We start from the raw sequence: 18,342 nt of genomic DNA, 5'->3' as shown, positions 1-18,342 counted from the left end.
CACATGTCTTATCTGAAAAGTGGCTCAGTTCTAATCAATCAGTCATTGCTTCCATGTTCCTTTGATTGTTTACATCCACTTGGGGGGAGTGGGACATGTCCTTTTTTGAATTCAGGGACAATCACACCTGTTGGTTCTCCTCCCCTCCTAACTTGGAAAGTCCCTAATCTTTCACCCAATTAGAAATCAGATTACCTAATGTTGTAGTGTTTCCTTTTGATTAATTGGCCTTATTTGATTAATTGTTTGTAATGTGTAAAAGTCTGCCTCCCCCTGTATTCAGAGTCCAGTGCCAAGGCTGAGGAAGGCCACTGGGCTCGATTTGTTTGGCAGTTGGCAAGCATTACTTAACAATTCAAAATGCTCAGCAGCTTGAACCTTTCTTTTCCTTAGTCATTTCATCTTTTACCCATCACACTCAGACATATGCTAGCCGTGTGGCCCTCTTAATCTCTTTCTGCCTCAGTTTCATCATCTGTCAATCAGAGATAATAATGAAAAGATGCACTTCACAGGGTCATTGGGAAGATCTAAGGAGTTAATATATGTAAAGCACTTTGCAAAACTTAAGACTTTATATGAACGGTAGGTGTTGTTGTCATTGTAATTATTATTAAACTGAGACACAGATAGAAGTTGGAAAGCCCTAGGTATGAATCTTACCTCTGGGTGATGGGGCAAGTCACTAAATTTCTCAGAATTAAGGCAGTTTCCTAAGACTCTAATTTTCAATGAATATCCATTTGCATTAGGAAAAGGAATTTCCTTACTGGGAGTTCCCTATGAAAGAAATCATAGGTTGGGCTCTGCCAAACCCCCAAATCTTTAATTAATTGATATTATTAGTAATCCTTAGTCTTTCTTAGATTGGAAATATCTCTTCCACTAAAGTTCTCCATTGATGCCTCCCCCATTGTGGGTGGGGGGGTGGCCCTGGGTTCTCCAAGGGTCTGGCCCCCGAGAACATGCTCAGGGAGGCCCTGCCCTATTGGAAGGGCTTCGTGGATAAGTCTGGCCACTGATTGTGTGTCTGCTTGGTACAGAGTGCCTCCTTACGTGGTTGGTGACCACACAGGGACTCTAGAAGGCTTGACCAATTCACCAAGGGGTGATGATCTACATTTATGGAGTTAGTCAGTGGACTAGCATTTATTAAGCACCTACTATTATGTGCCAGGCACTGTGCTAACCTCTGGAGGGGATAGAAAGAAAGGCATAAAAAGATTGCCTGTATGCCCTTAGTCTGGCACATCACTCACCTAGTCTGGGCCTGTTTCCTTATCTGTAGAATGAGGAAGTTGAGTCAATTGACATCTGAGGACCTTCTTGTTCTCTATGTTCTATGAAACCATTTTGTAAATGAATCAATGATTGTTTGTCAGTAAAGATAGTATTATTATTAATAAGACTTTGGAGGAGTTGCCATTTTGAAGGCGAGTATTCCTTACAGGAGTTCTTAAATGTGCCATAGACTTCTCTGGCAGTTGGGAAGAGACTATGGACCTCTTCTCAGCATCATGGTTTTTAAATGCATAAAATAAAATATACTGGATTAGAAAGGAAATCAATTATATTGAAAAATCAATTACATTGAAATGTAGTTGTCAAAATATTTTTAAAAGCAAGTTCATAGACCCCCAAGTTAAGAACCCCTAGGGGCTGATGAGAAAAACATAGCATCTCATCTCTCACTTCCCCTTGGGAGTCTCCAGCGTTGCTGAGTGAGAATGGGGGTGGGGGGAAAGGGGAATAAAAAGCAAGAGATTTTCTATAAGCTTCCCCCACTCTCCCTCCAGGAGCCTCCCAGGCTCCTGCCCCACCTCCCCCCACTTTACCTTGTTTCACTCCTTCCCTCCCCAGACGTCATCTAGGAATGAATGAGAAGCAGGCACCATTGGAGCCCGGGAAAAGCTCACACAAATGTGCCTTGTGTTTTTCCTGGGGCCAGCCAGGGCTGCTTCCCTTCACGTGGCTTCTCTCATGCCTGCATTGACACCCTTCAGTCACCCATGTTGGCTTCTCTTTCTGGTAATTTAAAACTATTGTGTCATGGATTTAGGACTATGAGGAACCTTGTGGAGGTGGGAAGGTCATAGAATCACAGAATCTGAGGGTTGGATGGGACCTCCACAGCCATCTAGTACAAACTATAGTCAAAGGGATCCCCATGATAACAACAGTAATCAAATCCAGCCCTCTCATTTCACATACGAGGAAACAGAGAGGTTAAGTGACTTGCCTGGAGCTACACAGTTAGCTGAAGCAGGATTCAAACCTAGATTTTCCTGATACCAAATCCAATACTCTATCCACTAAACTAGGCTGCCTCACTTCTCCATATCTGAGTAATTAATAGATTTCAGGATTCTCAATCCAGCCAGCCAGCCATTCCTCCATCCATCCTTCCATCTATCCATCCTCCCACTATTCCTTCATCTATCCACCCACCCACCCTTCCTTCCTTCCATCTATCATCCATCTATCAACCATCCATTTATTTGTCCACCTATCCCTCCATCCATTCCTCCATTCTGCATCCTTCTTTCCAATTTTCCATCCATCCATCCAGTCATACATTGTTTTGCAGTTCTCTAATGCACTTATCATATAATATCATATATTACATGTTGGTCCATGCATGTCTGTCATACTTCAACAACTGTTAGCTTTATGAACATTGTGAATGAAAAAGCAATCATTAAGTGTTTATTAGGCACCAAGAACTGTCCTAAGTGCTGGGGACACAAATACAAGCAAGACAGTCCCTGTCCAGAGCTTAGCACAGTTCCTGGCACGTAGTAAGTCCTTAATAAATGATTATTTATTGATTGAATGTTCGAAAGGAGCTTACATTCTAATAGGATAAAGACACAGGGAAACAGTAGCAGCCAGAAAGGGATGTTTTGGTTTGGGAAGTCACAGGAATGATGAAGAGAGCTGTAAGGGACTTCTTGATATTCCCTTTCCACTAACAAAGGCAATATTGATTTGACTACTTTTCAAGAGCTGAGAAGCTAGAGGATGAGGTGGAGGACACACGTGTCATAAAGCAAAATGCAAGAAGACCAGAGTGAACATAAAGCATGACAAAGAGAGTTTGATTAGTGAGTGATGCGACTGATGCACCCACCGGTCAGGTCACTGGAGGCCCTGTGATGGGAGTTTCTGAGCTGAGATTTAATCCCAGAGGGTAAGGTTTCTAGAAAGTCTATGGTTGAGGGGGTGCAGCAGGGCAGACTGCAAATTTTTTGGATCTGGAGAGTGCAATGATTAGGTCATATCTAAACTCTCTGCCTCTCCCCAACCCCAAAAGATGGTCCGCACTTATGATGAATGCTAGTTGAACGAGTGCATGATTTAATCTTGACTTCTCAGAGATGCTGCATAGGAAGTCCTCATTCAGATGAGGTTTGGACTGGATGGAAGCCCTGGGAGTCCTCTTTCTACTCTGAGATTCTGTCATTCTTCCTAACAGCGCTCACCACAGCAGAATAGATCTCCTCCACAAGGAATAAGTTGGTTGTCAATGAACATTTTATTGGAAGCTGGATGACCACTTGTTGGTGAAACTGTAGGGGAAACTCATGCAAATATTTGAATGGGAAGCCCCTCTGAGTTCCTTCCAACTATGAGTTTCTATGATTAATACGAAAGGCATAAAATAAACCTTTATATAGCAGAATATAAGCTCCTTGAGGATAGGGTGTTTTTTGTTTTTGCCTTCATATCCCCAGCCCTATCACCATACATGGCACATAATTGGGGTTTAATAAGAGCAGAGTTGAAAGGAAAGGAAAAGTGCTGAATTTAGAGAACCTGAGGCCAAATCCTAGATCTGACACTTAGTACCTAGGACATCTTGAGCAAGTCACAAACTGTCTGGGCCTAAAGCCTCATTTTTAAAAATGAGGATGGCCTCTTAGCTCCCTTCTTCCCCTAGATCTATGATCCTTTGAATTAATTACTTTCCTTTGAATTGAATTAAAAGTGTTTTAGAAGTTCTATTGTGATTATGGTTGTGGTTGTTCTTTTTCTTCTTCTTTGTCCTTTGTTTTCAAATAGAGCCAGTGACATCACAGGATGATGCCATAACTTGTGAATGAATTGGATCTAAGTGAGGCAGAGTTGTACAAAATTATCTAAAAAAATGGCAGATCACTTCTGATTGGGATTTCATAGCATAATCCTAACAGCAAAGATAATAACTCATATTTCCCTATTGAACTCAGGTTCATAAATAGCTTTCCTTGTAACAACCCTGAGACAGATAGTACAAATATTATTATCCTTATTTTACAAAATAAGAAACTAAGGCTTACAGAGGCTTAAGTGCCTCTTCAGTTGTTATACAGTTTAAGAAGTGCTGGAACTAAGCTATGAAGCATAGGATTTGGGAATTATTTGGTTTAACCCTCTCATTTTAAGGCAGCGGTTTCTTAACTTTATGTAGTAACAAACCACTTTAAAAATTGTGATACTTTTCATAAAGCAACCTACAAAAGCAATATTCTTAGTTCATATTTTATTCAAATAAAAGTTGTAATTCATCATAATTTTCTAACAACATTGATTTTTATAAATGAATAAAAGTAGTGTAAGAGATAGCATATAACTGATAAAATCCTTTAAAATATTCATATTTATAACAAAGTCACAAAAAATTTTATTTCGCTCTAAAAATGACTTAAACATAATTACTGAAACATTCTAATGATAGAACTCCTGGTTAAGTCACTTTAATTTTTTAAAAGTTGCAAGGTTTCTCTCTGCGTATGTATGTATATATTTTAAAGAAACTGGCTTATTTTATTATGATTATCAAAATAAATGACATTGAGAAATAGAATGGAATTTTCCATGCCTTGACTTTTCAGAAATCCTGTGAGGGAAGTGGGCGGGGGTGGGGGAGTCCCATTCAGGTCAAGTTTAGATTGGATGCCAGGGAGCACTTCCCCACGAAGACTGTGCAACTTTTGAGTTCACATCCTTCACATTCAATTACCCAACAATACAACCCATCAGTCTCACAATTTCCTGCACCAATTAGCTGTGATGGGTCAAGGCTGCTTGGAGATGGAATAGGCCTCGGCTCTAATTTGACCTTGTTTGGCTATGTCTTAATAAGTACTCACTGTACCATTGACAGCTGGAGATAATTTACTGTGTCAGTCTTGGTTTTGTTGACTTGGGTTTGAACCCCATTCTCAGACAAAAATGGATGTATTTATTTTATTTATGCAGGAGCTGAGCTCGGTAACCCAATAATGTGGGTCATTCCTTCACACCCCACCCGAGTTGCTCTTAATAAGAGCATCTGGGGATGGGGGCGAACAGTATGTTCCCCAGATTGGGAATCTATTTCCAGGTGAGTAAACTATAATGTCAAGGATCTTAGAGGCAGATCCCAAATGATCCCATCTTCCCGTTGTTATGGAAGTCATTTCATAATAGCCAATATCTAAATGGCATCTTAAGGTTTGCACTGTACTTTTAAAAGATGACCTCATTTGATTCTCACAGTAACCCTGGGAGGTAGGTGCTAGTGTTATCCTCCCCATGAAGAAACTGAGGCAAACAGAAGCATAGTGACTCACCCAGGATCATATCGCTTGTAAGTGTTTGAGGTTGGATCTGAACTCAGGCCTCGTTGACTCCAGGTCTAGAACTCTCTCCACTGTACCACCTACCTAGAGGTCATGGAGTAGTTAGTAGCAGAGACCAGATTTGAACTCAGGTCTTCTGACCTGAAATCCAATACTCGTGTTCCATTAAGTATGGATGATGAATCAGACATAGAAAGACGTTTCTTTGAATTCAGCAAATATTTATTCATCACTTCATGTATGAAGAACACTATAACAGGTATTCAGAGTAATACAAACTTTAGATAATATTTTACATTTATATAAGCTTTAAGGTTTAGAAAATGCTTGTTATATGTTTTATTTGATCCTTATAATGGCTCTGTGAGGTAGGCAATGCAAGGGTTATTTATTATCCTCATTTTACAGATGAGGGTACTGAGGCTAAGAAAGACAAGATGGCAAGGAGGAGTCAGACAAATAAAGCGGCCAGAGTGGCAAATACAGCAGCCAGAGTGGTGTCCGGGTCTTCTGACTCCAAACCCAAGCCCAAGAGTTCTGTCTGATACACAGTATTGCAAGACAGAGTGCCTGTCCTCGTGGAGCTTATAGTCTAGCATAGGATTGCTAGAGTAGCAGATAACTGGTAAACTCAAGAATCATTGGCATGCTTAGCTCATGGATGAGCTAGGCGTACCAGCATACCCTGGGGGAGGCTTCCTAATGGCTCTTCTCTTTCTCCTGAGAAGAAGGGCCAATGAGAATACTCAGCTAGGATGTACTCGTAAACCTACATCAATAATTCATTGTAGACCTATAAGAAAGTGTACAAAAAAAAGTTTGGTGCGTTCCCAGGGGTAGATCAAAACCACCTGAAGAAAAGAGGAACTTTCTGAGAGGAAGTGGCAGTTAAACTGGGCTTTAAATTATGATTAGGAAGTATTGGTCTCCCCAAGAAATCCCCCCATTCATCCACACATAACTGAGTTTATCCAAATACAAAATCTCTCAAATCTGTCTAGCTTTAATTTTTTTTTTTGATTGTAAGATCTATAAAATCCACCTGAGCTCCAATTTGGGACAGGGATGAGCCAGATAAAAGTCTAGGAGACAGGCCAAGATTGTACCTGTAGGCACCCAGCTTGGTCCTTCCTTCCTTAGGGGTATTAATAGATTTCTATCTTGGGAGCAAGATTACTGGGGCTGGTCGGCCATTCTCTTCCATTTGGGTGCCAATTCAAGCACAAGAACATGAAGAGAGAGGGGAAAAAAAGAGAATCGTCAGGCACATGTGATCTAGGTGAGAGGTTGGGATTGCGTGGGGGAGAGAGTCAGGGAAGAGGCGGCATCTGAATTGGACCATGAAAGGTGAAAGGAAAGGGTCTTCAACAGATGGAGATGGGATGCGGGAGGATGGAATGGTCAAATACACAGAGAGGCTAAAAACCGGGGGTGAAGGGTTGTCCAGTTTCTCTGGAACGTAGAGCAAGGGAAGAGAAGTAAAAGGAGATCTGGCAGAGCACGTAGATGGGAGCCAGCTGGTGGGTGAACCTTGAATAACATTGGGAATTTATCCTTTATCCGGTCAATAACGGGAAGTCATTGAAGGTTTCTGAATAAAGGTCATGATCAGAGAAGCTCATTAGGAGGAGGATGGGCAGAAAAAGGGAGTGTGGCTGCGAACAGAGGAGCAGGAAAGTGAAGGCATCTCTAGACTCCCCATTCAGTATTTTTTCCACTACACCCCATTGGCTCTCAAATATATGAATTATTATTTTAACATTATTATGATTATCATACTCAATAGGATTTTGGGAGAGTTCCAAAGTGGGTAGAAGCACTTTGGACTGGGTAGGCCAGGCAGGCTTCGGGTTAGTGACTAATAATGAACCAGACAGATTTAGGATGACTAGATATCCCCATTCCAAGAAGTATTCAGGCAGAAGATAGATGGAAGTCTATCTGACAGGGATGTGGCTTCTTTCCTGGGTGGTCTATCGCAATTTAACAAACATATATTAAGCATCTATCGTGCACAAATCATGATGTGGGTACAAAGATGAAGTGACACATGCTTGCCCTGAAGGTAACCCTCAGTCTACCGAGAAGGACATAAGTGGTACGCAGAGGAACAGAATGGGATAGAGTGAAGGGAGAGAGGCAAGATACTCCAGGAGAAATCCGAGGAGGGCCACCACACTTTCAGCTGAGGGGGGATTAAAGTCAAAGATGGGGTTGGGGGCAGAACCTAGGAAGGATCTCACTTAGGATGTTACTGATAAAAGAGATCTAGTCCATTCTCTTTATTTTCACAGGGAAGGCAACCGAGGCTCAAAAACTCAAAATGATTTACCCAGGCTCACACGTCACACAATGTAGCTGCTAACATGTATAATGCTTTCCTGGTTCTGCTTATTTCACTTTGTAACAGTTCATACAAATCTTTCCAGGTACCCAGGCTCATACAGATTTCAAGCATTAGAGCCAGAAGGATGCACCTCCATCTAGGCCTTGAGTGACAAGGATTTCCCCTGGAGGACATGGACAGTCTGTGCATCCCAAGCATGAAGAATAAATGGCCTGTGTGAATGCTGAGTGTATAGAAACAGGAGAGGGTGAGATGGGAAGATTAAGGGCAGGATGGTTTAGCTAGAACGAACACGACTCAGACATCAGGGATAGGGTCGAGAGGTAGGGGCCAGACTTCTCCAAGCTATGCCCTTGGTAAAGAACCTCAAAAGTTGTACCATCATATAGGAGAAAGAGTATTCATTCTAGAACTGGAGGCCCCTGGGTTCAAAACCAGTCATTGGTGCTTACTACCCGAAAGGCACTGATTTCTAGGGGTATCGGTTTCCTTGTGTGTAAAAGGAAAGGGTTGTAAAAGATGGTTTTTCAGGTCCTCTTCTGCTCTGCGATGATCCTGTGATTAGAGCATACCTAATTCAACCCGTACCTGAGCAAGCATTCCTCCCCGACAAGGGATTGTCTATTCTTCTGACATGATTGCCTTTAAAGGCAGCCCTCTCTACATTTGGGTGGATCTGATTATTAGGATTATTATTATTATGCCTAATTCATCTCAGTCAGATCTCTGAAGGATGTATCATTGACCTCAATAGGTGGGGTATGTGGGGCAGGGTGGGGTGAGGGGAGCCTCATATGGCCACCAAGTTCCTTTCCAGGAATAAAAGACAACGTGCAGAGAATCTTGGATTTTGGGGTCAGAAGGAAAGAAGCAAGCATTTATATAGTGCCTGCTATATGCCAGGCACTGTGTTAAGCGCTTTACAAATTTGACATTGTTTGATCCTCACAACAACCCTGGGAGGTAAGTACTATTATTATCCCCACTTTATAGATAAAAAACGGAGACAGAGGTGAAGTGACTTGCCCAAGTTCATGCAGTTGGTATCTGAGGCAGGATTCAAACTCAGGTCTTTCTGACCCCAGGCCTAGCACTCTCTCCACTGCTCCACCTAGGTTCGGGTCTACACTCTGCTGTTTACTATTTAGTGCTTAGCTGTGTGTAAACTCGGGCAAGCCTCTTCTCTTCTTTGGGTCCCAGTTGCCTCAGTTGTAAAAAAAAAAAAAAAAAAAAGATGAGGGTATCTTTGACTCCAGAAGATGGATGATGCTACCTACCTCCCCACAGGGGGGCGGCTGAACTCTTAGACCTTCAGATCTGTAGCCGGAGGGTGGTAGGTCTAGGTGGAGTATGACTGGGCTGTTTTTGCCGGCCTCCTCTTCCTTGGAAGAGGTAACTGTAGCAAAGATTCATGTTTGCCCTTTCACACTGGAAGGAGAAGCCAGTTGGAGGGATGCCCTGAGGGCAGGGGTCATGTTTTTTCCCAAAAAGCCCTAAGTGTTCTGTTCCCTTCCCCTCCCTCCAGAGATTCTCTTCCAGAGCCACCGCCAGCCTGGCTGCTTTCCCGCTGCTTCCCCTTCTGTAGAAGGAGCCTAGGGAGACCAACAAGCATTTGAACTACAGGGACAGAGCCAGTCGAAGAGCAGCTGGTAGAGTTCTGTATTTGCCACCCCCTCCCTGCAATGGACAAGAGGGATCCAAGAGATTTTTCTTCTCCTTCCCCTCTAGTCCTGAAACCTCAAAGTAATTGGAAAGCCACCCTGGAAGGGGGCCAGAGACTGGGGTTTCTTCCACAGTAAAGAGATGCAGTGGAAAGACTCCTAGATTTGAAGCCAAAGAACCCGGGTTCAAATCTTACCTTTGTCACTTCCTACTTGTGTTAGACAAGCAAGGATTTTCTACGGAGAGGCTAAAATAGGATGATCTATGAGGTTCCCGGCCATGCAAAGACTGGTTAAAGGGGGTGGGGTGGGGGCGGGGGTGTAGTTTGTAAAACAGAGGATTTACAGGGGTAGAGGAAGAAGGGAAATGATAGCTGTCTCCAAATAAGTGGAAACCTGTCATGTGGAAGACAGATTCTGCTTGGTCCTAGAGAGCAAAATAGCAACCAGGCCTAGAAGTTGCAGAGAGGAAGATTTGGGCACAATGTAAGGAAAAGATTCCTACCAATGAGAGCTCTCTGAAAGTGGAACCGGATGCCTAGGCAGGTAATGAGTTTCCCATCACAGGCATTCTTCAAGCAGACCCTGCATGAGAGCTTGTCACGGACATCACAGAGGGGATTGCTACTCAAATGAAGATTGCATGGGATGCTCTCTGGGGTCCCTCCTAAGGCTGGGATTTTGTGATGCCCTTCCAAATCAAAATCTTATCATAAGAGTCATCCTCCACCCTCACCCCCAGGTACCAGGAAGATTGCCAGGTCTATTCTACTGACAGGAAAATCAGGGCCCAAACAGAGTCACACCAGCAGGGGGGTGGTAAGTGATAGAGGAAGGGCTGGAAGTGGTCCAGTGCTCTGCGTGGGGCTTAGTGATAAAGGGACGATGGGAGCACAGTCTCCCTCTCTCACCTGGGAGCCAGGCGGAGGTACAAGTCCAAAGGAGCAGGGAGGGGATGGGCGGGGGGAGTTCATTTATCCACCTGTCTGTCTGTTGGTTACAGCTCAGAGGCCAAGAGTGAACAGACCCCAGAAGATGCTGAGGAGCCCAGTGAGAACAAGGCCTGAGGAGACCGGGATCCGGGAGGCAGCCCCATTACACAGGTCCGCCTGGCAACAGGACACCTTGGCATTTTGTTTCATCTGGATATCCACCATGCCATCCTTGGTGCAGCTGGACGCACACGATTTGTAGACCACAGCTGGAGAGTCTGAACACAACCAGAGTGGGAGAAGAGTCAACAAACAAACAAGTCCCTTGTCAGGTAACCTCAGCACCACATCCTTCATATCACATTTATTTGTGCACACATTCCCTCTCTGCCTTTTAGACCGTAGACTCCTTGAAGGCAGAGGTTATATGACTTTTCTTCTTTGAGCTACTAGGGCAGAGCGCACGGTCCAGAAAGCGGAAGGTGTTTAATAAATGCTCATTACGTTGAGTTGGGTCATTGGTTTTTGCTTTAAGCAGCTGCCTTTCCTTTCCCCCATCATGACGCAGCCACTTCAGTCCTCCCTGGCATTCTATCCACTGACCAATCTCAGGATCCTTGGGACGTGTGACTCTCAGACTAGAGCTCATGTCTTCTCTCTCAGGTTCAACCCCTTCCTGGGCCTCCTCCCTCTGGATCCCCGTCTGTCCATGCTCACTGTTCAGGGTCTTCCAATCCAATGCAGCTAACTAGAATCTCATTAGAGAGGCCCTTAGAAGTCACCTAGTCCAACCACGACACAAACCAGGAATCTTCCAAGTGAAGAAAACTTGGATCTAAACCCAGGCAACTGAGAGCAGGAATTAGGGTCTTTGAGACCATCTGGTCCAAATCCCACATTTTCAAGATAAAGAAACCGGGGCCAGAGACCTTAAGGGACTTGTGCAAGGTCACAGAGCCAGTAAATAACAAGCCCATGTTCTAGAATTCTAAATTCAGAGCTCATTTCATTATGCCCCACAAGCCTCAACTCACTTTAGAATTCAGGGATGGGGAACCTGAGGCCACACTTAAGGATCTAGAAGGCCACACGTGGCCTTGAGGCCTCAGATTAGCCACACTTAAGGATCTAGAAGGCCACATGTGGCCTCAGGCCTCAGGTTCCCCACCCCTGCTTTAGATAATATAATTAGAACTATAATTAGTAACATTCTTGATATCTTAGAAAGTTTTTTCAAAGATTAAACTCAATCTCTTCTTGCTGTCTACTGTCCTCTCCCCATCCTTCCTTCCACTGCTCCGCCCCCCACCCCACCTTACCAAGGATCCTTCTGCTTTACTCTCTCCTTGTTCGTTAGCTCATTCAGCCTAGTTTCTAATCCTGCTTTAGACACTTGGGGTTGTATGACCCTGGACAAGTCACTTAACCCGTTTGCCTCAGTTTCTTCAACTGTAAAATGAGCATCATAATAACACCTACACCCCAGGGTTGTCATGCAGATCAAATGAGATAATATCTGTAAAAGTGCTTAGCACAGTGCCTGGCACATAGTAGGTACTATATAAAAGTTTATTCTCATTATCCCTACCTCCAGCTTCCCTAAGGGGAATCAAGGGGCTAACTTACAGGTCCGAACGGTCATGCAGTAGATGGCTAGCCCTGGACAATGCACTGGGTTTGAGCAGTCATTATCACTAGCTGTACAGACATGGCAATCCAGGGCTTGGGCTGAAAGAGGTCAGATAGAAACCACAGTATTACAGATGATCAATCACTGGGAGCCATTCTACCCAGTGTCCCCCACCTCACCTCCCTTCTGCCTGAACCCAGCCAGACCTGAGAAAGGAAAAGATGTTCCCTTCTTATGAGCCTTCAAGGGTTCTTTAGGGTTCTGACCACAGCTGCTCCTATCAGACAGAGAGCCCTTGGCCAGATTTTTTTTTCCATTACAATCCCCAATATCCCCAGCCAAAGGGAAGCACCCATCTTGTGTTCTCCTCTACTCCCTCCCCACCCCATCCAGGATCATAATTAAAAAACAAAACAAGCAAAACATCAAATCTCAAAGTTGAGACTTCAGAGGGATCTGGCCCTATCTCCTCCATAATATCCCTGAGAAATGATTCTCCACCTCTACGTGAACTCTAATGATAGGGAGCTCACTATTTCCTGAGGCAGCTCATTTTTGAGCTTTGAGACTTCTCTAATTATTGGGAAGTTTACCCTGATGTTGATCCAAAGGAAAACACCCTAGATTCTTGGCATCCCTTTTTGGGGAAGGAGTCACCAAAATGAGGTAAGACAGGAGGAGTCAGAATCCTAGCATATAACCTCCTTGTCTACTCCTAAACACCTCATCCATCCCACCTTGACGCCTGGAAGTCAATCTGTCCATCCCCCTTACCAAGTTGCTTGGTCATAATGATGGCTACAAGGAACATCACTGAAAAGGACCTCATGGTTGAAAGCGAGGGGGAGGTATGGAGGGTGATGTTGAGCTGGGGCAGGAGGTGGTAGCCAAAGGGCAAGATTCTTCAGCCTAGGGAGCAAGAAGGAGTTTATAGGGAACTTAATGACTGTTCTGTAGTTGTCTTTATCACCAACCCTAACGCACTCCCATTTCTGTTCATGCCCTTTCCCATTTTCCCCATGTTTGTCAAAATCCTCCTTCAAGGCCCAAAGCCTACATGAATATTTGAACCAAGAATTATGACATTTGAGGATAGAAAGGATCCTCTCATGTTACGGGTGAGGAAACTGAAGTCCAGAGAAGTTAAGCAATTTGTCCAAGGTCACAGAGGCACTAAGTAGTGAGCCAGACTTTGAAGCGAATCTCCATTGTTTCTGTTTAGTCGTTTCAGTCATGCCTGACCCTTCATGACCCCATTTGGGGTTTTCTTGGCAAAGAAACTGGAATGGTTTGCCATTTCCTTTTCCAGCTCATTTTACAGATGAGGAAACTGAGGCAAAGAGGGTTAAGTGACTTGCCCAGGGTCACACTGCTAGTACATATCTGAGGGCAGATTTGAACTCATGAAGATGAGTTTTCCTGATTCCAGACCTGGCATTTTATCCATTTGCACCAGCTAGCTGCCCAGTGTAATACGTACCTGAACTGATAGTGCATTTCCCAGCATTCCATGTGTTCAAGTGAAGGCTGACTGGCCACTGATTGTGATCCTTATTCAATGGCCAATCAGCCTTCACTGAAGACACGGAATGGTGGAAACTCCTATCTCCCAAGGAAGGTCATATCACTTTTGGACAGCTCTAATCATTAGGAATATTTCCTAACATTAAGCCTGTCTTCTATCTTCTCTCTTAGTTATGCCCTTTGGGGCCAGAATGAGCAAATCTATTTCCTCTTCCATATGACATCCCTTCAGATACTTGAAACTTGCTCTCATGCTCCATACCCACTGATTCTTCTTTTCTTCAGGCTAAATATTCCCAGTTTCTTCAACTAATCTTCATAAAGCATGACCTTGAGACCCTTTACCATCCTAGTCACCTTCCTCTGGGCATTCTCCAGGTTATAGATGGCCTCCCTAATATATGGCCCCTAGAACCAAATACAATAGCTTCAAATGTGGTCTGACTTGGGCACAGTACATGACTATCACTTTCCTAGTCCTGGATTCTATTCCTCTCAGTGTTGCTTAAAATTGAATTTTTTTGGTGGGTTGAGAAATATGTCATGTTATTGACTCATACAGGATTTGCACTCTACTAGACAAATGATTCTCTACCACGCCTCCTCCATCTTGTACTTATAAAGTTGATTTTGGAACCCGAGTGTAATGCTTTATATTTATGTCGTGTCAGTATGTGGCAATACCAATCTGTAGTCTCTTTCAGTATTATCAGACTGAGCTGTAGTCTCTTTGGGACAGCTAGGAAGCACAGTGGATAGAGTGCCAGGCCTGGGGTCAAGAAGACTTGAACTCAAGTCTGGTCTCAAACACTAGTTGTGTGACTCTGGGCAAGTCACTTAACCCAGTGTGCCTCAGTTTCCTCATCTGTAAAATGAGCTGGAAAAGGAAATGGCAAACCATTCCAGTATCTTTGCCAAGAAAACCCCAAGAGGGGTCACAAAGAGTTAATCATGACTGAAAAATGACTAAACAACAAGGTAGTGTCTTTGGGGGCTACGCACATAGATTAAAATCTGTTCATAATTGAGTAAACACATGTTTACGGCTAAGCCCGAGTTCCATAGAGGTTAAGTGACTTGCCCATGTTCACAAAGCTAACAAATGTCAGAAGTGGGATTTGAATCCCTATCTGCCTTGACTCTAAGTTCTACTCCAAACTGCCTCTCTAAGGGCTTCTATCTCTCCCCATTAGTTTCAGTCGCTTTGGGTTTGGTCTAATCTAGCCTCTATAAAATGGTTTATGGCCTGACTGTCATCTGTTAAGCTAGCAATCCCTTTCAACTTCCTGATATCTGCAAATTTGGTAAGTATCTATCTGTGTCTTCATCCAAGTAATTGAAAATCAAACAGCAAGGGCCAAGAACAGATGCCAGAAACATTCCAGAAGTTCCCTCCCAAGTTCACATGGATTCATCATCCTTCGCATCGAGCCTTTCAAGTGGTTCTGAATTCACTTAATTATACCGTCTGTCATCTCATATCTTTCCATCTTGTTCACAATAATAATTTGATAGACTTGGTTAAATACTTGTTGGAAATCCAGACAAAGCGTATCTAAAAAAAAAACCTCCCCTAATCTACCAGTCTACCCTGGCAGAAAATGGAAATTAAGTTCATCTGGCATGACCTGTGTTTGATGAAGTTAGGTTGACTCTTTCTAATTACTTCTTTTTCAAGCCATCCCTTTAATAATAGGTTTTAGAATTTAGCCAGGAATCAAAGCCATGATCACTTGCTTAGAGTGTATAGATTACAGTCTCTATTCTTTTTTAAATTTGGGACATTAGCACTTTCCTAGTCCTGCCACACATCTCCTGTTAACAGGGATCTTTGGATGGCCACTGGCAGTGGCTCCCCAAATCCACCCACCAGTTCAGTCCTCTGGGATGCCATCTATGTGGGCCTAGAGACACACAAAAAAGCTTTCTTACTATTTCCCTACTTATCTGGGGCATTGGCTCCCAACTGACCATTTTTTGTCCTCTTTCCATTCCAGTGGTCATTCACCTTGGTAGAGATATCAGAGGCAAAATAAAAGTTGAATTGTTCTGTCTTTTTCCTACTTTTGGTTTTCATTGTCCTACCCTCCCTTCTGCCTTTCACCTGATATATGTTTTTAAAAAGCCTCCAAAATACCACTTTTGTTGTCCTTAGCCCTCTCTTTGCCAGACATCATTACTGATATCAGGATCATGGCTTAATTACCCACCCTTGTGTCTATATCATGTGTCTTTTAAACATCTGAGTTGGCTAATTAGCTCCTTGTGCACCCACAACAGTATCTGGATTATGGATGTTTAACCTTTTTTATGTGGTGGACATCTGTGGCAGTCTGGTGAAGCCTGTATAGACCCTATAGTCAGAATCATGCTTTTAAATGTATGAAATAAAATACTTAAGATGGCAAAGGAAACATATTAAAATAGTTATAAAATATTTTTAAAAATAGAATCACAGGCCTTCTGAAATCTATCCAAGTTTAGAAACTTTAGATATTAGATATGCTTTGGATATTTCCCCTTTTTCTAGATCAGAATAGTTTTTCTTTCTTCATATCTTACCAACTCCTCCTCAGCTGACTTACCCAGTGGGATCCTACTCGACTTTTCTCCAAACCTTTGGAAATCTGCTCTCCCAACATCTAGGGCACATGGCATTCTATTTCTAGTTTTCCTTTTTTTTCCTCTTTCAGAAACTCTGAGCTGGGGGTTACTTGACACCCCCTTCCTGCACACGAACGAACGAACACACACATACACAAACACACACACACACTCAACCTCCCACTTCCCATGATTTCCATTATTCCAGCTCTCAGTTCTTCTTTTGGGGTGAGAATCAGACCCAGAATTCCCCTCAAACTATAAGAAGACAGCACTAGCATTAAAGAAAACTAGGAGAATATTTCTGTCTCCACTCAGGAAAGGGAACTCCAATACATCAAGAGAGATTACAGTTAAATCACTGGGGGCAGCTAGGTGGGTCAGTGAGTAGAGCACCGGCCCTGGAGTCAGGAGGACCTGAGTTCAAATCCAGCCTCAGACACTTGACACATGTACTAGCTGTGTGACCTTGGGCAAGTCACTTGACCCCAATTGTTCTGCCAACAAAAAAAAATACAAGGAATAATATCTTAAGTGTGTAGTGGAGAAAAGCCTGTTCAAAGGCACTCACTGTTTGTCCAAATCTGTATATTGATACCCTCACTTGGAGTCCTGGCTGAGCTACTTTCATGGGAATTTCAAAAGGGAAATTGGACTTTAGGGAGTCCTGTACTGGAGTGCTTCAGCTGGGTGTGCTGAGATGGATGTTTTTCCATTCTGGAAACATTAAGAATTCATAGGATCCCATCAGGATGAGTCACCCTCTTGATGTCCAAAAAACCCAGCCCAGCCTCCAGATACTGAAGAGAAGGTGAGGAGAGGAGTACTGGGTTGGGAGTGGGAGACTGAAAGGGAGAGCTGCTGGGAAGAGTCCTTGAGGAGGCTAGATGAAGATAAGGTGGATACCGAAGGAGAAAGAAAGCCCTGTAGAAGGGAGATCTTTGGTGGGGGAAGAAGGATGCTGGGAGAGGAGCATGCTGGAGGTGGAGATGAAATGGAAACGAGTGAGGGGCTGTAGGAGAAAGGGTGACACTGAGGGAAGGGGAAGGAGGAAAGGGCACGAGATTGGAGGCCAGGGAAAAGGCCAGCAAAGGAAACCAAGTAGCTCGGATTACATGATTCCTTTGGCAGCCCCCGCCCCCTCGACCCTTGCCTGGCCTGGACACCCTTTCCCTCCCCCTCTCTCTTCCTCCCCTCTCCCCCATCCCGGCCCCATGCAGGTGAGTCCACTGCCCCTCCTCTGTTCCCCAGCTGCCAGTGCGCCCAGAAACTTTCCTTAACCTGGGCTCCATCTCCCCTTCCCCAGCCTCCCCCACTCACGTCCTGCTGTGTTGCTGCAGGAGTTACTGCGGTCCCTATGAACGCTGTGATTCCCTTCCGGAGATCTGACTCCTCTGGACAGCAATCAGGGTTTAAGGCGCCCCACACTGGCCCCGGCACTTGCCCCAGCGCATTGCCACACTCCTACAGCTCTGGGCGGGGCCACAGGATCCAAATGACAGCTGGGGCGGAAGGAGAAGGAAGCCTGGGTATGGTAGACATAAGGTTTTATGGGCTTCAAACCTGTGCTCCCCACTGTCCCCCGGATCTTCACTGTTCAGTAATAAAAGCCTCAGAAACAGTACCAGAGCTGGGAGGAGGGCGTGGTGGAGCACGAGATGGGTTTCAGGGCTGGGAAGACCCTTAGAGCACGCGGGAAGAGAAGGGAACTAAGATTTATTGTGTCTACTAAGTGCCGGGCACCGTGCTAAGCGCTTGTACGAACATTCCCTCATCTGAGCCTCGCAACAAATCTGTGAAGTGGATGCTATTATTATCCCACTCTCTTTCCTCTAAAGATAGCTCATACTCAGTGCTGGATTTAGAATCAAGAACATTCGAGTTTGAATTTTGCCTCGGATTCTGCCTTGCTGCTGTGTGCTCCTGGGAGAGTCACTGAACCTCTCCTAGTTTTGGTTTTCTAATCTGTAAAATGGAGATAAAAATAATACCTTTCCCTCAAGATTGTTATGGGCATCAAATGAGATAATACACGCAAAGC

The 18,342-nt window shown here is 44.0% G+C and overlaps 1 protein-coding gene across 1 annotated transcript; it reads right to left on the bottom strand.

Moving 5' to 3' along the window:
- Positions 1-9,220: 9,220 nt before the first annotated feature.
- Positions 9,221-17,737, bottom strand: LOC118828851 (ly-6/neurotoxin-like protein 1). Its single transcript, XM_036735738.1, has 4 exons — positions 17,622-17,737; positions 12,948-13,082; positions 12,170-12,271; positions 9,221-10,821 (listed from the first exon to the last, which is right to left on the bottom strand). The coding sequence occupies exons 2-4, from the start codon at positions 13,000-13,002 to the stop codon at positions 10,616-10,618; spliced, it is 363 nt and encodes a 120-aa protein (XP_036591633.1). The 5' UTR covers positions 13,003-13,082; positions 17,622-17,737; the 3' UTR covers positions 9,221-10,615.
- Positions 17,738-18,342: the final 605 nt, after the last annotated feature.

Source organism: Trichosurus vulpecula, chromosome 1 (genome assembly GCF_011100635.1).
Source record: "Trichosurus vulpecula isolate mTriVul1 chromosome 1, mTriVul1.pri, whole genome shotgun sequence".
Taxonomy (NCBI): domain Eukaryota; kingdom Metazoa; phylum Chordata; class Mammalia; order Diprotodontia; family Phalangeridae; genus Trichosurus; species Trichosurus vulpecula.
Note: the sequence above shows the minus strand (reverse complement) of the source record. Positions and strands in the feature narration are given on the sequence as shown.

Excerpts from the sequence above, each read along its gene's own strand:
- LOC118828851 (XM_036735738.1), bottom strand. The coding sequence starts at position 13,002 with ATGAGGTCCTTTTCAGTGATGTTCCTTGTAGCCATCATTATGACCAAG. Across the intron at positions 12,272-12,947 it reads CATTATGACCAAGCAACTTG|CCCAAGCCCTGGATTGCCAT; the intron begins GTAAGGGGGATG and ends GACCTCTTTCAG. Across the intron at positions 10,822-12,169 it reads CTGCATGACCGTTCGGACCT|ACTCTCCAGCTGTGGTCTAC; the intron begins GTAAGTTAGCCC and ends GGTTGTGTTCAG.